The 23,962-nt window shown below is 42.3% G+C and overlaps 1 protein-coding gene across 2 annotated transcripts in view; it reads right to left on the bottom strand.

Moving 5' to 3' along the window:
* The window catches only part of NPU (ATP-dependent helicase/deoxyribonuclease subunit B), an 85,032-nt gene that overhangs the window by 18,248 nt on the left and 42,822 nt on the right, over positions 1 to 23,962 (bottom strand). For both annotated transcript variants that reach the window (XR_015694896.1, XM_087700204.1), the window contains exons 2-6: positions 17,717 to 17,779; positions 17,578 to 17,633; positions 17,292 to 17,385; positions 16,519 to 16,579; positions 15,717 to 15,798 (exon numbers count right to left, since the gene is read on the bottom strand). Coding sequence is in view for 1 of the 2 variants with exons in the window: in XM_087700204.1 (XP_087556330.1) it covers positions 15,717 to 15,798; positions 16,519 to 16,579; positions 17,292 to 17,385; positions 17,578 to 17,633; positions 17,717 to 17,779 (356 nt within the window). In the remaining variant the exon portion in view is untranslated. The remainder of the gene's footprint in view (positions 1 to 15,716; positions 15,799 to 16,518; positions 16,580 to 17,291; positions 17,386 to 17,577; positions 17,634 to 17,716; positions 17,780 to 23,962) is intronic.

Genomic DNA, 23,962 nt, shown 5'->3' with positions numbered 1-23,962 from the left:
ATGAAACAGAGAAGGAGGATGGGGACGGTGATGGCAAACCTAGGGAATGGGGACGTGGGAACAAGAATGGCATTTAAAAAATTAAAATTCATGACAAAATAATAATATTTCACTCATAATCCATGTGCACTCTAGAGTGTTAAAACCAAGGTATATAATCCACAAGGACAATCATTTTAAGTTTTAATTTTAAGATATCATGCATCATTCTAAAACTACTCATTAGAAATTGAATTGCAACTTATAAGGCTCAAGAGGTAAGCTATTCAATTATAAAATACATAATACATATGCCATAAATGATTCAATGTGAACGTATGTACTCCACAATTGCTCCAAACAAGAGGAGCTAACTAACTGACTCAAAATACGGATGGCTAGTTGCTGCAACTCACGACCATCCAAACCATAGTCCTCCCACCACAAAGCTGCCCCAATCTTATAGCAATCCTCCTGTGCATCCCCACAACCAAAATAACCCCGAAAGGTCCTATAATATGAAAGTTGATTTCTAATCTTTCATCTAGTGCCATGATCAGAAACTAGACAAGACAATATAAGCCTCCATGTATCCATAACCTCAGTGTCATTCTCCTGACCCTTGCCCTAGAACTCAGAATCCACAACAAATACAGTTGCATGCATGGATGAGCTATAGAAGTGCCACCTCGTCACAACTAAATGGCATATCTCCTCATACGCCTCATCATTTGGTGCCAACTCCTGCAGCTTTTCATTCAACCTATCCATAGCCTCATATAGGAGTTCCACCTTGTCACAACTAAATGGCGTATCTCCTCATACGCCTCATCATTTGGTGCCAACTCCAGCAGCTTTTCATTCAACCTATCCATAGCCTCATATACCTTGCCAATGCAAGGTTGCATAGCATCCATAACCCTCAATAAATGCACAATAGGTGATACCATAGCATCTATCCACTTTACATCATCCCAAAAAGTGGAGTTATTTGCTTTCTCCAAGCATAAAATACCTGTAGGAGTATCTCCCAATGTTGATGAGGTGAACTCATCACTAAGAAATAACTGTCTCAAGGCACCACTGCATTCTCTTAATCTGCCTAGTATCAAGAAGTTAAAGGCAAATCTGGTATTAGAGCATTTTAAAAGTATCTTCTTCGACCGCAAAGAGAAGTGATGGCGAAGAAACTAGTGATTCAAAACAAAGCTAACCATTTAAGCTTCTTACTCTATGACAGGTGCAATCCATGGCAAGTTACCAATATCCTTTAGTAGGTTGTTCAAGCAATGAGCCATACAATATAAAATTGTGATATGCGGATAATATCCCTGGATAATAGCACCTACTGCTCTATTTGTGGGCTCTTCATCTGCAACAAATCCCACAACATGCTCAATACCTGTAGCCCACTCTACTGCAAGTACATCTACTGACTTTCCTGTCCCCGATGCATCATGTGAAGATATAAAATACATTTCCCTACGAAAATAAGCAACCATACCATGAATGGATCGCTTGCGTGTATCACTCCAACCATCAGCAATGATGGAAACTCCATTTTTAGCCCACAGGCTCTTTCTAGTCACTGCTGCTTGCTCAACAAGGCGATTTTCCTTGTCGAGCAAAGTGGTGCCTAAGGTCTTTGATGATGGAGGTACATACGAAGGGCCATACTTACCAATCTTCTTGCACATCAATTTAGAATACTCTAACCTGGCTGCACAAAATTGAATGTGGTCATGATAAAAAAACGCCACTGATGTATCCATCTCTTTTTTCTTCTTGGAATCCCAAATAGTATCAAGTGTGCTTTGTCTACACACAACATGTGGTACTATTGATGCCATGGCTGATACAATGTCTGCAGTAGGTGTGGAGGTAGCACTTCTTAATACTAACCTTGCTCTAGACACATCTGATGGGAATGGTGTCACAAAAATTGTAGGGTTAACTGCAACATGTCGTGGTCTAGATGCAAGATAAGCTTGTTGACCTACTACACGATCACGAAGCTCCCTTTGCTTCTCCAAGGTCACATTCGGTCAAGACTGTACCTCTGAATTTGGCTCATGTAGGAGATGAGCTCGAACCTGATTATGCATAAAACGAAACAAGTGGCAATTGATATTCCATATTCTAATATTTAAGTAACTTTGAAAAATTAAAATCAATAAAAATTCGAAATACAAATGCTCGGCTCAATGGATTACCTTGTTTGCTCCACTAGTTTGCTTGTATGGGCAAAGGTTGCAAGCCCATGGTCGCAATCCTCCACCACACAATGGACAGTTAGCATTTACTTCTTTCCACCATGACCAATCATCGGACCTTCTTTCCCAACCACCGGCTTGACAAGCAGGGCAAGAAGATGAAGTCATTTCAGGCTGAAAATTTAAATAAAAATGGCTCGAGAGAAGTGAGAACTCGAGTCTCAAGAGAAGGGAGAAGGCTCAAGAGTCGAGAGTCAAGAGAGAAGGGAAAAGGAGAGAAGGGAGAAGGAATAAGAGAAGAGGAGAAGAATGGAGAACTTGGAACTTGGAGAAGAAGGAAGACTCAAGAGAAGAGGAGGAGAAGAAAGAGAATGGAGAAGAGAAGAGAAGGAACAAGGAACAAGGAATAAGAGAAGGGAGAAGAGAGAGAAGGAAGAAGAGAGGTTGGAGGCGGGAGAAGACGGGGGGACTAGCGGCTGGCCACTAACGGGGGGACTGGGAATGGGTGGACTGGTCATTGGGGGCCGTTGCAAGGAAGCGAAACAAGAGGCGAGCGGAAACGCGCAGATGATCGGACAGGAGCAACAAGCGGGCCGAAGGTAAGTGGATGCCACGTTGCATTCCCTGTCCCGTTTCAGACAAGAAACGTTCCACAAACTTGCAACATGTCCCATGATGGCTTCGTGCCGTGGATGGCGATTTTGCATACCGCGGGCCCATTTCCTCTTTCTATGTCATGCTCATCGTAGTCCTTTGATGCCCCCTTGGGAGTCAAGTTATCATAAATTGGTTGTTGCAAAAAGGATACACTTACTACATTTGCATTAGAACTAGTACAATAACAAGCATTTGCATGATCAACATTCACCCCTTGAGCCCATAAGCATTGAGGATACAGATACACTATCGTACATAACACTTTGTGCACGTATCATATCAACACTACCATACATGGGGTTGTGCATTCCACCACTCATACTTGGGTACATCGAATTTTGCATTCCATGCTTTGGCTATTGCATACCATAAGAAGTTGTGTCATACATTCCCTATGCAATCCTTGACCCACCACAACATGAAATATAATACCACCACCAAAGTACCTTGGCCGCCCCATACTTGCATTCATGCCTTGCTATCCAAAACCCATTGGCTCAGCACTACCAAGATGGCTTTGCATTTGTGTGTCTTGCCACTCTAGCACTATTTGCTTGTGCTCATTAAAAACCTCTGGTACATCTTGAGGCTGCATTGGCTCATCTTCCTCTTGCCTTTGTTGTCCTTCTTTGGAGAATTCAAAAATCTCTCAAACTGTGGATCTTTAGAAAATTGGGCAAAGATGTTTGTTGTGCTGTCCTACACCGAGCCTTAAACTAGTCATCATATTCTTCACCTATTTGTTCACCAACATCTTGTGGCCTAGGATCCATTTCTTGGTCAACACCAACATTTTCTTCTTGCTGTCCATATTATGAGCCTATTCCAAGATTAGGCATTGCATCTCCCTCTTTATTATGTGCATTTTCAGATTGAGATGCATAGTCACCACTTGATCCCATCTCATTGTAAGAAGACATCCTTGCTGTAATTGCTCAACTGAATACAATTTCATCACTAAAGCACTGACCTCCAATCAGGTGCCTTGGGCCCAACAATTCAAAGGATTTGATGGTATCCAAGGAATGAAACCATGGAACTAGCCTTCCTTCTAATGAAAGAGTGGCAATGACCTAACTTATACTAATTACAACAATAATACAATTCACATAAATTGAAAATGCAACATTGTTACTTAGTCTTGGAAAATAAACAGCCAATGGGCCCAATATTTGCACCCCTTGCGGTATTTCTTTATCTTTTATTGCAAATTGAATGGAAGACATTGAGATTCCTTGAATTTCCTTCACTCTCCAAATGCTCTTGCTATTACAAATGACCAGTAAGCCTTCAAACCAGTTTGCCCCTTGGTCTATCTAGGAAATTGGCCTTCACCATGCTCCTTGGGTGACAATTTCAGCCCCAAATCACTATTGCCTGGCTGAGCTCTTGAATCTCCTAAAATTCCTCAATTTCAATTGCTAAAATTCAAGTCTTGGGCCTACAAATTTGAGCACCTAATCCCCGTTGTAAATTAGGGTTTACAATAGAGATTCTTCAAAACCTCCACCTCCAATGGCTGGAATGCTGGAATTTGCTAAGGGGAGACGAGAAACGATTGGACAATGAGAGAGAAAGCTAAGGAGAGAGAAAATTCAAAGTTCAATCACCAAAACAAATTGTAATTTGCTGTCACCATGCTACATGTGGCTGATTCAACGCAGCCCATCCCCTACAAGGGCCTAAAATGTGCTAAAATGTTTCCACACGCCCCAAGAAGTGCCAAAATTGCTGGCGCCCAATCTCCACTATTGCCGCCAACTCCTATGGAGCCGTGAGCAGTTGTTGTCTCCTACAAATGCCCCTTCAAATAGCTTTAGCAACTCCCAAAAACAAGCACCCACAGTCGGGTAGTCCTCCTTCCTTCAACCTCTCTCAAGCTAGAATGAGCTCTCCCCAACCTCCTAAAGCCTTCTCCCCACTCGCATGGGTAAGTTTTACCAAGGGGCACCTTCCAAATCCATTTTCGAGTAATTTCCAACATTCTTAAAATAGTATTCAGAATACTAATCCTGAAAATTAATTTTATAATTATTTCTTGCTCCAAAAAATAATTTGACTAGCCAATAATTTAATTTGCTAGGCCAATTTATTACCCAAGTATTCCTATGCACTCATTAGCCCTTGGGATTAGTATTAATTTATTAATTAATGCCAATCCCCTAGTGTCACCACCACTGACACTAATGGCTAATAAAGTGATTTGCACCAATTCTTGTTGCTAGATAGCACCTTGTACTTGTCAAGAACAACTTATTATAACTTTTGCCTTTGACACCCACTGACATCTCGAGGTCCGTGGCCTCAAATTATGAAATAAGTAACTTGCACATCACACATGCAACTCACATTTGCACAATTGATTAACTCTTAATGAAACGCTAAGCAAAGCATCAAAAGTTTACATCCTCGTAACAAATACCACTCTTGCACCTGTCCACAACTTTTTTTATCAATGTCTCCCACTACAAAGGCTAGGATTGTCTTGTCAAAGCATTAAGTTAGAAATTCAAGTCCTCATGATAGTTAGGCAATCCTTAATCATTTAAACACATCCTCAAGTTAAAGCCACTCCACATGTTGATGCTTCATTCCCAAGAATGACACCCATAAACCATACAAATTTGTCTACCTTGTTGTGCCTAGCTCTCTAAGCTCTAGCTCTCCTAGCTCTCTAACATCTCTAACCTTGGCCACTCGAACACGAGGATATCATCACTCCTTGGGTCCCTTGAATGTATGAATATCCATCCTATGCTTATGGCATGTACTACTCTAATGGCAACTGAAACCAGCCTTCCTTCCACGATGGGTGGTAAATCCCCAACGTAATTACAACAACAAACAATAAATGCAAATCTGAAAATACAAATTTACCCACTGATCTTGGACAATGCACACCTGATTGGCCCCAAAAGTGACGCCCCTTCCGGTATTTCTTTAGCTTTATTAAAGAAAAAGTTGATTTACAATGGGATTCTCCAAATCCCCTTCGCAATCCAAACTCTCCTTGCTCTTTAAAGTGACCAACAAGTCTTCAATCTCATTTGCCCCTTGATTCCGGCACTTAATTGGCCTTCACCCACTTCATAGACGATGGAAATGCCCCAAATTCAATGGTTGGCAAGTCCTTCACCTAAATTTAGCTGAAAATCACCTTCAGCCCTGAAAAATCCAAGTCTTCGAGCTTCCAGTTTTTGGCACACTTCCTAAGGCTGCTGCTAAACCCTAATTTCTGCTGTAAATTAGGGTTTTACATCAAAGAAATCTCAAATTTCTCAGCCTCCAAGGGTCGAAATGTTGAGATCTTCGGGGCAAGGCTATGAAATGGCTGGGAGATGAGAGGGAAAGCTGTAGAGAGAGAAAATTCACAGTTTTCTCACGAAAAAATGACTGAAAATCAGTCAAATGCAGCTCCTGCTCTACCACAACAGCATGTAGATGCAAAGAACTGAAGAAAATCAGTCATTTACTGCTGCTGCCCTGTCTCAACAACCTATAGATGTTGTCACCTATTGTTGATTGGTCTTCTTCTGCCCCTGGCTGCCTCAGAAGGTCCTCCAGTGGCTACAAATCAAACCGGTAGCCTCTCCTCCTCTCTCTCTTGCAAGTTGAATCATAAAAATGTCTCTCTCCAACCTCTAAAGACGTTTTTCAATCTTGCATGGGCAATTTTGACAAGTGGCAACCTTTCCAAATGGTTTTTTCAACATTTTCTATAATTAAATACTAATTTTTAGTTTCAAATATTAAAAATTAATCTAATAATTATTTCGGTGCCCTGAAAAATAATCTCACTGGCCAATAATTAAATTGGCTAGGCAACTTCCATTCTCGAGTGTCTCTGCACCATCTTTGACCATCAAATTGACGTTAGGTACCATTAAATGTCACTTCTCTAGTGTCATCAACTGACACTTATGGCCAAATGAATGACCTAGGCCAACAACTGGCACCAGATACCACCAAGTACTTGTACGGCATAATTTATAGCAACTTTTTCCTTTGACATTCCGTGATTTCTTTGGGTCTTGGGCTCGTAAATTTACTTTAACCCCAGTTGCACCTTACATTTGCAACATTTACTTAATCATGTGATTACAAATTAATCCACATGTTAAGTGAGGTTTCAAAAATACATATTTGCATGATAGCCCTCCCCCTTGAAATCCTTTCAAGCATCCTCGATTGCACTGCCAAATGCATCAAAAGCAAAGTACTACACTGGAATTTCCATAGGGTATCATAGTCAACACAACATTGCGCACTGCTGTTCAACCATTCCTATACCCAACATATGCTAAAAATTACCAACCAATATAACATAACATAAGACTCACAAAGAATCTCAAAAACATTTCTAAATTATCATATGACATATCAATGTCTAATGAGCTCAACTCATCTCACAAAATCAAACCATAGCATAGCATAACCAAGCATAAACCATGGTTCAAGCGTCAATGGCATAATAACATGTGCTATTGTCCATGAAACTAGATGTGAAACATTGAAAACTGAGCATAATCTCATCATAAACTGATCACCTGCTAATCTAAGAACTAATCACAAACCGCTGCAAATGTGACCCCAAACTGATCACAAACTCATTGTAAAAACTAACCAACATCAGTGTAAAAACTGATACATAACTGATCCTAAAAGTAACCAAAAACGGTTCTCAAGCTAATCAAAAATTGAGTTGAAACTTATCAGAATTTTTGTCTCAAAATTGAGGCAAAATTCATGCTAAATTGATCATAAGCTGATGCAAAAGTATAGTTCCAGTGCCCGGATGAAACTCATACTCATCTGCATACATCTCACCGTGACTAGTACACTAAGTAGTGATCTCATGGCAAACATATTGTTAGCACAGTACCTTGGATGCATACTGAATACATCTGAGATCCACATATGAGAGCTATCTATAACTGGAGAAGAGGAAATGCTACCTCCCCCTTGAGCATCAGGCAATACTCCGAACCCTTGCTCTACTGAACCCAACCGAGCCTGAACTAAATTCGGCTCTAACTGAAAGACATCCAGGTAAAGCTTTAACAACTAAGGATGGTCTGTCAATTCATCCTCTTCCATCCATTTAGCATCCACTGGTGAATAATTCTGAAATTTCACCAAGAATCTCCTGGAAACTTTACCTTTGACCTTTCTTTCCCTATGTGTCAAAATGTTCTCAGGTACCAAAATCTCATCTAGCTCCTCAATCTCAGGCTGAATTTCAGCAAACATATCCTCTGGCATATCACCATAAAAAGGCTTCAACAAACTGACATGAAAGGCATTGTGTATCTGCCAATGTGGAGGTAATTTCAGGCGATATGCCACATTGTTGGTCTTCTCCAACACCTGAAAGGGCCCATAGTATCTCATACTCGGCTTCGAATACAATCTTTCTCTTCCTTTCATCTTTTTCAGCCTTGCATTTTCAAAATGCAGCAATACATAATCACTCTCTACAAACTGCAAAGCACGTCTATGGGGATCAGCCGCCCTCTTTTGCTTTTATTGCGATCTCTCAAGTGCATATTTTATCTTTGCATAGGCTACATCCAAGTTTTCCACATAACGATTAGCATCAAAGATCTTATCCTTTGTTTGTAGGATAGGTGGTACCTTCTTGCCACCCTCAACTACCTCAAATGGAGCTTTGCCCGTAGACCTTTATTTGCAGAATAGGTGGTATCTTCCTGCCACCCTCAACCACCTCAAATGGAGCTTTGTCCGTAGAACTATGCACTGTGTTATTGTAAGCAAACTCAACCAAGGGTAAATACTATTCACATGTGTCTTGTGGTCTGAAACATAGCACCTCAAAAAAACTAACACAGTGGAATTTACTTCCTCACTCTAACTATCTATCTGTGGACTGTCTGCAGATGGTAGCATGATGAGAATTCCAGCCTGGTACCCATATTCTCAAACAAGCCCTTCCAAAATAAACTGATCATCCGGGGGTCTCAATCACTAATGATCAACTATGGCATACCATGATACTTAAAGATGTGCTACAAGAACAATCGTGTCATATGATAAGCCTTTATTTTCTTCCTCACCGAAATGAAATGGGCTTGTTTGCTAAACCTGCAAATGATAGTCCATATCCTATCATTCCCTGTAGGTGCCTTAGAAAGCTCAAAAATAAAGTCCATTACAATGCTCTGCCAAGGTCTATCTGGAATAGGCAAGGGCTGCAATAAGCCCAGCATCTTTTGCCTAACGTGCTTTACCTTCTAGCGTACGATGCATATCTTCACAAACTATTCTACATCATACCTCAAAGCTGGCCAATAAAAGAAATGCTCCACTGCCTTGACCATGGCATCAATACCTCTATGTCCTACATACGGAGGAACATGACTTTCAATGATAACTCTAGGCCTTAACTGCTTTGTGACACATAGTCGTCTATGCATCATCAAAAATCCATTTCTTAGCACAAAGTGTTCATGCCTTTGGCCATTCCAAAGCTGATCATACACATTAGCAAATTCCGAATCACCAGTATATTGCTCTTTCATGGCATCCAACTCAGTGTGATAAACCATGCTGATGGCTGAAATTTGTGGCTTACGTGATAGTGCATCAGTCACAACATTCTTTTTACCATCAATATGTACAATCTGAAAATGAAACATAAATAGAAAATTTGCCCATCTCATATGCTTCTCTAACAACTTTGTCTGCGTCAGAAAGTACCTCAAAATTTGATGGTCTGTCTGCACTGTAAAATCAACCCCCAACAAATAATGTTTCCACATAGACAGTGTATGAATAACAGCCAAGAGCTCTTTCTCATAGACCTGCAAATTCTTTTCTGCACCGTGGAGAATTCGGCTCTCATAAGCCACAACTCGGCTGTCCTGCATAAAAGCTGCACCAATGTTGTTACCACATACATCGCATTGAACTATGAATGACTTCCTTAGATTGGGCAACACAAGCACAGGATCTAAAGTCATCTTTTCCTTCAACTTTTCAAATGTTGAAATTTCCATTGTTGTCCATCTAAATGGCACATCCTTCTTCTGCAAGGCATGCAATGGAGATGCAATTTCAGCAAACCCGCGTACATACTTCCTGTAGTAAAAACATAAACCCAAGAAGCTACGGATCTCAAACACATTCCTCAAAGGTGGCCATGATCGTATTGCTTCAACCTTTGCAGGGTCCATGTTAATAGCATCAACCGATACAATATGTTCCAAGAAGAATTCACTTTTCTTGTCATTGATAACCAGCCTATCGTCATGCAGTTCATTGAATACAATATCCAAGTGTCTTCGATGCTCTGCCTCGTTCTTTGATTAGACAATCATGTCATCAAAGAAAGTTCCCACAAATCCTCTATGTGGCCTAAAGATACAATCCATCATCTGATTAAAAGTGGCAGGAGCATTCATAAGTCCATAAGGCCTAACAGAAAACTCATACAATCCAAAAGATGTCCTAAAGCTCTGTTAGGCACATCTTCTGGTCTAATGTATATCTGATGATACCACTTTTCAAATCTATACAGCTAAATATGGCTGCCCCTTACAATCTATCCATAACATCATCGATCCCAAGAATTGAAAAGTGATTCTTTATTGTGATTTTGTTCATAGCACGACAATCAATGCACATACGCCATAAACCATCCTTTTTCTGCACCAAAAGCACTGGAGAACAAAAAGGAGATGAGCTGGGCTGAATCAACCCTTTTTCTAACAGCTCATTTACCTGACTCATAATCTCCTCCTGTTGGGCTGTACTAACTCTGTAGGGTGGCTTATTAGGTGGGCTATTTCCAAGGATAAGATCTATGCCATGATCTTCTCGCCTTTTAACCAGTAGCTACCCTGGAAGTGACTGAGAGAAGCAATCAACATACATTTTCAAAAATGACATGTGACCCTTCTCTAACTTAGAGATGTTCCCAACATTCTCACTATCATCTTTATCCTTAGTAAAAACCAAGTACGCTGAAAGATGATTTTTCATTACTTTAGAAATGGCAGTTCTGCAGATACAACAAGGACAGATTCACCTTTCAACTTTACATCAAGTGTGAGTACCTTTCCCTTATACTGAATAGTGATATTTTTTGCACGAGAATCAATCACTGCATGCATACAGTGACACTATGGCATACCAAACAATACATCACAACCCTCAAGTAAAGCAATGAAAAACTCTTCGCTGTCCACATATCCTTGTATGTGCAACCAAAGCTTTCCCATGAGTGGTGTGACAGGCTCTACATGGCCTTTACATGCCATTCCAACTTTCCCCGGGGTCCCATCTCATCCTCTCTGATGCCTAGACGAGCGGCCATGTCAACAGAGACGAAATTGGCTCGTGCACCATTATCAAAGAAAATCAATGCATGTTGATCCCTAATATTTTCCCATGCTTTGCACAACTCAGTCGCATCATCATTGGGCCGATCACTAACAACATCAGGCACCAATCCACTGATGTTTTAGACTTCTTTCCTTTAGAATCTCCCTAATTTTCTGATTTTCCAGCTTGCTGCCTATTGGGACAGTCCCTTGCAATGTGAGCTGCCTATTCACAAATAAAACATTTATTTGCAGCCATCAATTACCTATGTTCTGCCAATGTTTTCAAGCCCTTTCTTTGTTGTTTTGGCCTCTTTTCAGGCTAATTTTCAGATCTGCCCCTTTTCTCAGCCTTAAGCAAATTTTTATTCACTTCTCCCTACTCTCTAGGAAGCCCAAATCCTTCCCACGCAGCAAAGCATCGACTGTAGCAGCAACCTCTATAAGCTGAGGCATGCTAGACACGGTGGATTTAATGCAAAAATCCCTGATTCCTTTGAGCAGCCCACAAACATATTTTTCCACTTGCTCATGAAGGGGTACGAGGCGATAAGAAGTAATAGGCAGTAATGCATCCCAAAACTTTCTATTATATTGCTCCAAATTCTTACATTCCTTAGCATCCAGCTTATTCCAAGCTGTCATGATGTCCACCTCAAAGGTACTTGTCAACCAATTTGATGCAAAAATTTGCTTGAATTGTACCCACGTTGATGGTGCTCTAACTCACATCGAAAGAGTGGACCACCATTGTAATGCATTAATGCCCTTTCAAGAAAGTGCCTGCCTTTCGAGTCTTTGAGGACTCCCTGAAGTTCCCCCCTGAATAGGCTGCATCAAACTGCTAAATGAAATTCAAAGCTTTCAGCCTATCTTGTACACCGCTGAAGGACTCAAACTTCACTCCTTTTCCACCCTCATCATAGTCTTTTGCTGCCCCTTTGGGTGTGAAGTCTGCATCTATAGGCTACATTTCCACCCCCAGTGCTCGGATTGAAGCCCTGGATCTGTTGCCCCATCTAGAGCTATCATCTACATACTCAACTCATCCCACTGCTGCATTTTGGTTTTTAGGCCCGGATTATGTTGCTAGGTAGGACACTACTGTGTTTTCATCATTCTACCCTCCAACAAGGCTAGTTGAAAGATAGGTGTCAGAATCCCAAGTTCACATATCAGTATCTCTCCTAATCCTCTCAAAACCACCCTGCAACCTCTCTCACCTCCCATGGAGAGTGTTGATGATCTCTATCCGAATCCTCGGAAGAGTTTCTACAGGGGGAACATCTTAGAGGTCTCTCGCATGGCTACACCGAGCAATCCAAATGTGCCAAGAAATGATACTAGCAATAAAACTAGCCATGAACTCCCGTTTGTAACAGTGTCCCTGAATCCACTATGCTTGCAAGTAATCTAGAATAGGGATTCTACTGGAATGTTTGACTAACAATGAGAATAGTAGCTACCCTAAAAATCCCCATATCCATGTCTTGGGCCTCTGTCTGTAACCCAAGCTACTACCCAAGTCACAATCATAGTCTCTGTTGTGCCATAATAGACCATCCTAAGGGTTCTCCTCCCCATGTGCCAGCTCTGGGACAGTCCCATAGATAATGCATCTGCATCTCGTCTAACTCACCATATCTCACACACGCCACCAGGGCCCGGCCCATAGAAACACGGAACGCCCGTTCCGGGCCTTAGGAACGGATTAACACGTTCGGGCATGTGTCTACCAGCGAAACGCCCATGGAATGTAAACTCCATTCCCAGCCCCGTTCCGCACCGTTCCGGGCCATTCCAGCAGCCGTTCCTTGTTTGGAACGGCCGTTCTCTGGAACCTGCCTGCTCTCGCCAGCTCCCCTCTCTATCGCCTGCTCCGCCTCCCTCACCCGCCTGCTCCCGCTTGCCTCGCCTAGGCCCTACTAGCTCCTGCCTCTCCTGCCCGCCTGAGTGAGTAAGTGGGTGAGACACACACACACACGAGATAGATATTAGATACACATACCATGCTATTAGATAAACCAATTTGCAATCTTTCAACTAACTTAATCTCCCTCTCTCTCTCTCTCTCTCTCTCTCTCTCTCTCTCTCTCTCTCTCTCTCTCTCTCTCTCTCTCTCTCTCTCTCTTTTTTTCGTAAAAGGTAATTGTATTAATTACGAAAAAAGTACAAAATTACTTGATTACAAGATACATGACGACAATCTAAGTCATCATGTGAAGAGGTTCTAAATACTACAAGTTACAACGTCATGGCAACGATGCAGAGGAAATTGCCCTATGCCAGGGACGTAAGTCCTCCCTAGAGAGCAAATCAGAATGCCGAAGAAGATCCAACTGCCAATACAAGAGGCCCTTAAGCCTCGCAATATGCCGCTGAATATTATAGGCGGAGTCAAAAAGAAAAGCATTCCAAGTGGTCCAGTTGTGCCAGCAGCCCCAATATCGAAGAAAATGATACACGAGCTTCATATGTGGCTGTGCAGGAGCAGGGTATTTGGGCTGCCCGAAAACCCAATCAAAGGGGCGCAGGGTGAAACCAACCACTCCTTGCCAAACAGCCGACAAAAATAACCAGACTTTCTTTGCGATGGGGCAAGAAATAAATCGGTGGCGGGCGGATTCCACAGCAGTGGTGCAAAAGAAACAGTGGCCATTGGAGATTCGTCGCTTGGAGAGAGCCGAAGCAAGCGGAAGACCACCAATCATCATTCTCCAAAGAAAAACTTTACATTTGAAGGGTGTCTTGTTCAACCAGCCCGCCATCACAGTTTCCCTCCACCATGACCGGGATTTACGTAATCCCCATAAAGCATTCGCTTTGGTGACGAGCCATTGACGATCTTTAATCAGAATATGATACACTTGGTTAGCAGAAGCTTTGCTTAAAGTCAGCCGGCCTTGTAGGTCCCAATCCTGCCAGGGATGATCCGAAGCAAGGGCAGGAAAGGGTTGTTTGCTCTGGAGCACGCTCAATAGCTGTTCCCATAAAGGCCTGTATCCACAAGGGATCCTGAAAAGCCTCCTGGCTGTACGAAAAGATATAAGCACATTGCGACTGGCAAGGGTGGCATCCGCAACTGAAGACAAACCCAAACGGGCCATCCGGTTGAATTGTGGTCTGAGGTCCTGTTTACCTTCCCATGCAAGTAAACGCGAGACTGCCAGCAACTCCAATTGAAAAGAGTTAGTAGCTAAGCGATCCTCCGCTGGATCCCACTGAGCCTTCTGGAGGACGTGTTTCCAGGAGCACACCAAAGGAGTAAGCAGCGACGAAGAAGAACTGGAGAACCGCGAATCAGCATTAAGAACATGCCACCAAGAACTGCGGATCTGGGTATTGCCATGTTGAAGGCCATGGCCCTCAAGGAAATAACGGGCTATATCGACCCATGGATGATGATCCGAGCACATGGCGCGGAAAAGCGACCAACGGAGTGCCTGCATATGAGTTTGGGCATCTAAAATAGCTCCGCCACCCATGCGTTTGGGGGTGCACGCATGCGACCAAGAGATCCAGGAAATACTTGCATGCAATGAGTCTTTCTTCCATAGCATGAAACGAATAGACTGAGTAAGAGCATTGAGAGTCGTAGTAGTCCAGGGCAACAATGGCAAGAAATATGTGAGCATTGGCAACATAATAGTCTGGGCCACTTTGAGGCGAACATGGAAAGGCCAGGCTTGAGATTTCCAATAATAGTCTGGGCCACTTTGAGGCGAACATGGAAAGGCCAGGCTTGAGATTTCCAATACATAATCTCTCTCTCTCTCTCTCTCTCTCTCTCTCTCTCTCTCTCTCTCTCTCTCTCTCTCTCTCTCTCTCTCTCTCTCATATATATATATATATATATATATATATATATATATATATATATATATATATATATATATATATATATATATATATATATATATGCCGTTCCCTCCGTTCCCGTTCCCTAACTTTAGGCGTTCCCCCCGTTCCGGGGGGTCCCGTTTCCGTTCCCGTTCCCCGTTCTTGGTAACTATAGCCCGGCCACACCCAAGCCATGTACCAACTGCTGAGCTCCTATGAGCTACTAACCATAGGAAGATAGAAATTTTCCTAGCCCTAACATGATCTGAGATATCCTGTCTATGCCGGTGGGGAGTAGCTGCTAGCTGTGCTCTGATTGTGCTCATCTGAACAGTCCTCCCCAGCCTGGTGATGTAGCTAAAGAAGGCCGCATCCCACAGCCTGTCAAGGAATGGGTCTCTCCAAACCCTCTCTCCTGGATCCCACTTTAATATCTAAAGGGGCCTCCTCCAATGAGCCAAATGTCTCCATCTGAGCATTTCAGACTAAAAAGGATGCACTAAACTTTTTATTCTAATAGTTCATAAGAAATGTAAAGAATTGCTAGCTTGAATTTTAAAAATAACAGCATTAAACGAGGCATCCTGGTGACTGTAGTTTCAAAGAAAACCATATTTAGGACAGCAAAATCATTTTAAAAACTCAGTAGAGCTGCCAGAAACAGCTTACACAACATGGCTCATACCAGCGATATTGAACAAGGATATATTTAGGCCACTTTTGAACATCCCAAAACTGTTTCACCACTTCCTCATGCTGCTTCAAGTCTGCACGACAGCACTGCTACAATGTCAGGAAGAAAGAATCTATAGTTTGTTCTTATTAACTGTCTCTCAATACCTAGTGGTTTAAAGTGATTAGTCTTCCCAACATAGTCTTGCAAGAGCCACTTGCAGACTCACTTGCTCTTTCCAAATTCCTCTACCTTGGCTTGTAGGTTATTGAGCTGCCAACTTCTCTCATGGTATACAGATGCAATGCCTAGTATACACTTGCAATAAAGGGTACCAATCTTAGCTCAGTTAATCAAGTTTTTATCGCTTGAATGTAGAAATGTGGACTATGTGCCAGTTAACACACTGTATATCATAGAGTGAAATGTTGCTCAGGTTCTAGATGCATGACTACGCATTACAACAGTTGAGCACACAGGAAACATCTTGGAGAATGTAAGGTAGCTAATTAGTCATGTATGTCCCTCGAATCCATAAAGCATGTCTCGTTGGCATTGTTAGCAAGTGCAGAATCCCTCCAGATGGTCGGGACAGTGACCATGTATTAGAACACTGTTTCTACAACTTTGATAATAAGACTAGAGCTGTTAAGTTTGTGAGAGTTCCACTCAGCAATCACTAGGAGACACAGTTCTCCTGACTGTGTTAAGAGCATCATCTGGACAGTTAATCTAGCCAATGAGCTTTTAACTTGTAACATATTTAATCAGCAGAGTTTCTCTAATTAATCACAAAATGATCAAGGTTACTCACACTTTTGTGGCATGTTTTCCACTTTTGCAACAACTCCCTGCAAGTCACCTCCTGAATATCTCTAAAACATCGCCAAAGATATAGAAGGGTTAGAAAAAGAATTGTAACAAAAATAGCATGCAAGTGACAATTATGGATCACTTGAACCCTCAAGAAACCCTTTGCAGTGCCATTATAAATGCATTTAGGAAGCCTTTCTCTTAGACCATTTTTCTCGTTCTTACTTCCACGCAGCACCCCTGACCCCCCCAGAAAAAAGGATGACAAAATGTGCAAACACATCTACACAGTTGACAGAAGCACATGTATGCAGTTGACGAGTTTATTTCAGACAAGTTATAAAGAATACATGGTAACTGCTGGTATGTCGAGTGACTTCCACTTGGTATCAAGCTCTAGTATCATAAAATGCTTATGACTGACAAAGGCCCAACACTATGCTACATCTGTCCTAGAATGTTCAGAACTATAGCCTAAAAATACAAAGATGCATAAAGGAGCATAACATGCATTCATATGCACTGTTATTATTTTGGGTCCTCAACATAACCTAATTGACTGCCTGTGTAGCCTACTCTCAAAATTGTGCTTAAATACTCTGTACCCATCCTTGGTCATCATGACATTCAGAAAACTGTTATGATCTCCTTGACATACCCATAACATCAAAAGCACTGACTAAAATCTGACTGGCACGTGGTCATAAAGTGCCTCCTTGGGTAACTAAATGATATAAGACCATAATGATTTTTCACATATGATAATATACATACCAAATTAATGCTTATCATTGGTATTTCTGATGTTTGCCGTCCAACTATAAACAACCAAGGAGTATGGAACTTCTCCTTGCCAATCTGAAGAGTTCTACAAAACCCAGTAGAATTGCTTGAGAAATTAAAAGATATATTCGATTGCAGTATATTGTTATGCTTTGAAATGAAAGGGCTTATACCAAGAGGATCATTCTATCTTGAAACAGCATTAGTTAATCTAAATTCTCCAAAACCTCTGAGGCAATAATGGCTCTGTAAAGTAAAACAAGGAAGAAAAACTTACATTTTATAAGCATCTGCTCCAGTATACCCTACTGGCTTGGGAATTGGTATAAGGACCTGTCGAAGCTTAAAAGTAAATATCTCAATATAAGTTAACCTATGCAAAAAACCCTTATATTACAAGCAAAAAAGAAGCTTGCCTCTTTATCAATTGCAAAGCGAGGACAATGATGACCCAGCATATCTTCCCAACGTGTCCGCATCTGATGACATACAAAAGCAAAAGAACTTTTCATACACATTTAACTAAATAAAGTTAAGATCTTAACTTCATAAGTTGCTTCTAAGAAGCTTAGCATCTAATTATTGAACAAGGCAAAAAACATCGAGACCTACCCACATACACATCAAAACGCTTGATCCTCGGGTTGTAATCAAGTTAAGACATGTCACTCATAGCACAACATGCACAACAAATGCAACTTGCCAAAGGAGTCATAGGGACTACAAATGGAAATTTCCTTGGAAAGAATGGGAACCACACTTTAATTCCTTCCAAGGAAGGAGGATGTCTCTATCAAATTAGACACAAAGACTCGAACTTACAACTCTTGGTTGTGGTCTCAAGCCGGGACCATCTACTTGGAGACATGTAGCTCAGTATAATTATCATTTGCACCATTGTTGCAGGTACATATTCTCACTTCATCCAGTTAGGGTTGTCATAAATACAAAACAACTTTGCACACCAGCCTCTACACTTTAACACTAAAGTACGAGCATTATGATAAACCTATCTTTCAGCAATAGTTTTACACTGAAAATGTAAAGATCATCAAACAAATCCTTCCAAAATCACTAGTGAACTTACATCTCTATCAAAGGAAGCATTTTTGTCCCAACTCAATAGAAATAGACTTGTATTCTCGTGATAAAACTCGCATACTTAATGAACTTAATTTGTTTTCCGTTTGAAAAAGCCCTACAATTAGGGTTTGGAACTCAAGCATATCAAGGACAAACTCATGTGCAAAAAGGATCAATGCCTTGGAGCTGTTGGTTTAGTACATATTATGGCCTTTTGACACTGTATTTAGCCTTCAATTAGGCGCTAGATAGACGCAAATAAGCGGCCCATTCTAAGGTGTCTTCAGTTAGTCTCATGTCTCATCACTAGGATTTTTCATGTACCGCCCCAAGGCTCCTATATATGCTCCACTCCATTCTCTATTGCCATATCACATCATCTTACATCCTTGGAGAGAGGGCCACTCGAGGCATTATTGTTGGTCATCATTGTATCAGTACCCTGCTAGCTTCAACTTATGGACTCCATTGCTCGTTCATTCTGAGTTGCTTGTGCTCATGCATTCATGTGTTCTTTCTATCTATCAATGTTCATGCTTTCTCTTTCACGCTTCCAACCAGCTACACATCCTCATATGGTGTCAAATGACCAATGTTGCTGGTTTGCTGATTTTGTGTGCTGTTACTGACAGTTCTGGATCTGAAACCTCTGTGTTTTTGCTATTGGAGCCTTCCACCTTTGCGTTTCTGTTCCATACCCCTTCCTCTCTGCCTGACAACCTGACCTGTCCAGCAGCTGCAGGCAACCTGTTTTGACCTCCAGAACCTGCTGTGATTTGCCATTTCTGCTACTATGACCTCATTTGGAGCTGGGACAGCTTGCCCAAGGATCGTCCACCTATCACCTGGTCTGCTGCATAATCCAAGTTTTTGCTTTTATGGGCTGACTGCTCCTCGTGGCTGATATAATTTGTATTCCTGCTGATCTGCAACCTACACTTTTGTGTTTTTGCATTGGAGAGGGTCTCATATGTCATTTGTTTTGATTCTTCACTGCATTCACTTCATTGCAGCTCCACTCTTTGTCTACTCTTGCATGCTTCTGTGCATGAATTGTGGAACTGCTGAACTCTTGCTCGATCGGGCTGATTAAAATAGGTCTTTCGAAATAATCTCAAGGGCAACGAACGTAAACTAACTTGCACACATGAAATAGATCAGCAAATAAGCAAAAGGCTCACTAAATAGGAAACTAGAATGCTCTTGCAAAGTAGACGACGAACAATAGGCCCCAAAGATTAGTGCCCACTACAATATTTCTTATCGTTATTCAAAGCTTGCACAAATTACAAGTGACTTGTTATCACAAACTAGCACTTTATCAATGCTTATGATTCCCATGTGCCTTGCTCTTGAATCAGTCCAAACTTCTCCCTAGCATGGTATTCTCAATTGCTCTCACCAACCTTGACCAAATGCAAAATAAATCTAACCATTCACACTCTTAACAAGTATAATGCGTGTGCATATATATTGTCCTCGGTCCAATTGACCTAAAAAAGTGACATTGGAGATGAAAACCTAGTCCTACATTGTTGGGCATTGCAAACAATGCGTAATACATGCAAATCTTAGTTTCAAAAGTTCATATTCTCCTTCATTCCATTGCATCACCTAGGAGATACCACTATCTTCTTCCCCCTCTCACCCTCACTTTACACGTTTACCACACTAGTGCTATAGCTTCTTTTCCAAAGGAGAAAGCAAGTATCATTAGGTGCACCTATAGTGGCAAGAAAGGCCACTCCACTAAAGATTGTCATCATCAACCTTTACTTCTTACCCCACTAGAGTGTATGTGTCTAAGTCCAAGTACTCATGCCACGTCGCCGTCTTAGGCGATAGAGATTGCTCTACATCAGCTATCAAAGCTCTATGCTCAAGGTAATAAGATGCATTAGACACACACTAAGACATTGCAAGCAAAAGAAGACTCTCAGACCTCACAAGACAATAAGCTCTCTTGGAGATCAGTGCAACAAGCTATATAGGTTTTTTCCACCTAGTTTTGGCCTCCGTCAAGACACAAAGGTTATCAACCACCCATGGCTCCATAGGATCAACACATTCCCACTCCCATGTACAATTGCACAAACATCAACTTTGATGAGGACATCGAGGAGATCATTTGTGAGACCCCTCCCTCACTTTCTGCATGGATCTCAAAAAACGCCTCCTCCCATCCCTGCTGCTTGCGTTTTTAGTCCTCTCTCTTGCAGACTATTTTTCCTATGTTTTTAGTCTTTCTCTCACCTGCTGCCTACGTTTTTAGTCTTTCTCTCCTGCAGGCTATCTTGCCTGCGTTTTTAGTCTTTCTCTCTCCTCACCTGCGTTTTTCTACTGGTTGCAACCTCTTACTACTGGTTGCATCCTCCTCCCATTGACAGCTCACTTTTAGCCCTTCCACTATCCTCCCACCCCTTGAGGAGGACATTGCGGTTCGTGCTTTGAATTGCCCTCACACCCCTTGAGGCGGACATTGCGGTTCATGGTTCGTGGCTGATCTATTCCACCTCTTCCTTCTTCAACAAGGCACACTGGTATCCATGGCTTCTTTACCGACAGATGACCAAACTACTAGGTGCTCCTACTGTGGCATCACCAGACACACCACCAATGCTTGCCGACTTCAACCTTTGCTCCCCACCCCTCCGGAGTACATGCGTCTTCCACCATACACTCCTTGTGCCACCTCTCCTTTCTGGGCCACAGAGATCATTCTACATCGGCTATCAGAGTACTATGCTCAAGGCAATAAGACGCATCCGATGCCCACTAAGTCCTTTCGAGCACATGGAAAATCGATCGGCGCTACGACCTCCTGGAGATCATCACAATGCCAACGGCAGTCTTCTACCACTTATTTTCAGGTACAATGGCTTCCACAACCTACAGATTTGCAGTCCGCTCCATCGAGAGATAGTGATTGTTTGATACCGTCTCCTCGTCAGTTTGCTCCTTCAAGAGACAGTGGCTGCTTGACTTCTTCCTCTTCTTCAGCTACCCAGTCCACTCCACTAAGACACAGCGACTATTGCCCCCCTCTTGCTCATTCTGAGCCCCACCCTTAACTACTCAGGTTCGAGAGGCTACCTCTAGGAGCTCTTCAGCATCCCCGATACCTTCTTCGGCATGACCGGCGGCACTTCCTTCATCATCAGACATTTTGGAGTTCGTGATCCATGAGTTTTTGGATTCCCTATCTATTTCAGAGGGGGATTCAAAGAAATGTTATTTCTTTGCCCTCAGATGGAGACATCTACTTCTTCAACTTCAGCAGGGGCCCCTCCACCTCCCACCTCAGAGGGGGAACCTACTCCACATGAAGTTCTTCACCCATCCTCTATTTTCTTGGGGTGGCTGTCTTCGATCAGTCATCTCTTCTACTGATACCCAGGATCTTCAAGTACCACCTAGATCGGGACCTCGGAGGTTCAGCCGCGACTTGGTGACGAGGCCTTCGTATTCCTTCCAGCATGGATGCATAGAGCTAGTGGTTTCTCTCCCAAGGTTGAGTTTCGGGTTCCCCAGTTCACTCTCTCTACTGTTCTTTACTGCAGGTTCCCTTTCCGATGAAAATCTTGGATCTTAGGGATCCTCTACATCTTCTTCGTCCTTTTCTTCTTGCCTTCGTCCCTTGGTCAACATAGAGCCACCTCCCGAGAGAGCCACCTCCCGAGATAGAGTACGGATACATCCTTATGGTTCTCGGCACCACACAAAGTCCAACATTCCTCCTATGCATTGCATGTTTTCATCATCTTTGTACTAGGGCACTTGGGCAAGTGAACAATTTTTCCACGAGGGACACTGTTCAAGTGGCACTTGTTGCATGAGCATTTTTCAGCATGTAGCATTGCATCTCCACCTCACTCTTCTCTTGTTCCCCTTTTTAGACCTGAGAAGGGGTGTTGAGAAACCTTTCACCCTTCACCTACAATTTGCGTTTTTTGCATTTCTACATTTTGCATTTAGGGTTTGCAGCCCCAAAAAAGAAGTGCCATCCTAGACTGACTGTGCCTATTTATAGGCCACTCTCTCATTCATTCCTTATGGCTGATTCATTCAGTCCGTCACCTCTTCTCTCCAGCCTCTCCACTACCCTCACACCCCTTCAAGAGGACATTGTGGTTCATGTTTTGTGGCTGTCATCATCATCTTCCTTGTGCTACGGCACCCTTGTTCCCTTGTATCATATTCACTCCATGATTCAAAACTTCATCATTCCATTCATCAAAGTTTCTTCTCTCTTCTCTTCTCTTCTCCATGTTTGCGGAGTTCACTCCGTGTTCCTCCCCACCAACCCTACTGTCTCGCTGGTACGTCATCTTTTGACAACACCTTCGCATCTTGTCCGACATAGAAGAAATAATAGTGTTTTCTCTCGAGACACAAATGCCTATGGAGCTAGTGGCTTCTCTCTCAAGCTTGAGTGTCAAACACCCTCTACAATAAACTATACCATACCTATTGTTCTTCCTTACACGTTTTCTCTCAGGTCAAGTTCTTGTATTCAAGTGTTTCCTACATCATCAACAACCTTGCCACATAACAATCACTTACTTAAAGATACTATTGTGTTTACATGTGTAGTATATTTAAGAGCTCTATGCGAATGGACAATGTGGTAAGCAACAAAGGGTAATCAACTTTGATCCCCTTTTTTCACATCATTAAACATCCCCAAAACTCAAATGTTAAATGTCCCAAAAGTGTCCAAGCACCCACATTTAATATACCCAACATGCTCAAGCGCCAACCATGAGTGCCCAAGTACCACCCTTGGCAGTTGGTTGGCTCATATCTCTAGCCACTTTGCACATCCCAAAATCCCTCATTCCACAATTGTTGCTCATCATCCTTGCTTTCTACCTTCTAACAAGCGATTCACCTGCTGCCACAAACTCCAAACAACTGCATTTGCTGGTCAGCAGGACCCCAATCGCCACCCAGCTGCTATGACCTTCTCCACTTGCAAGGAACCTGTTTTCAGCTATCCATCTGGCATTTCCAGCATCAAATCTGCTGCAATTCGCTTTTCTTCGAGCCACTCTATCTAGCATCATCACCTGGACAATTTGTTGCCTGTATTTGCATCACTTCTTGCTGCTTCCCGATTTTCGCATCATCTAGACAGCTACATTTTCTCCTCCAAAGGCTGTATTTGCTGCAGTTCACTTCTTCGGGACTGGTACCACTCCATTTTCTTCTTCTCCAAATGTTTTAGCATCATCTGACATCTGAGCTTTGGTGGTGTGTTCCTTCACGAAACACAATCATCTAGAGCTGTCTCCACCAAATCCCTCCACTCAACCTACTCCTAGAGAGAGTGGTTTGATTTTTTATTCACTCTTTGGGAATATGTTATATTATTCAATTTCATTGAGTTTCATCCGCACAATCTGCTGGTCACACATTCGAGCTCCATGGGGGTAAGAGACATTGGGGGGGGGGGGGGGGGGGGTGGTAAAGGCCCTTATGCCTATGCCGCCCTGTATTTACTTCATACACTGTGACCGTACACTTGTACACTGCAAGTGGCAAGCGCCCATCACCATCACTTTATTCTTTATTCTTTC

This window comes from Lygodium microphyllum, chromosome 2 (genome assembly GCF_053477565.2).
Source record: "Lygodium microphyllum isolate KBCC chromosome 2, Lygodium_microphyllum_v1.1.10, whole genome shotgun sequence".
Taxonomy (NCBI): Eukaryota; Viridiplantae; Streptophyta; class Polypodiopsida; order Schizaeales; family Lygodiaceae; genus Lygodium; species Lygodium microphyllum.
The sequence above is the reverse complement of the archived record's forward strand: the minus strand, read 5'-3'. Positions and strand labels throughout refer to the sequence as shown.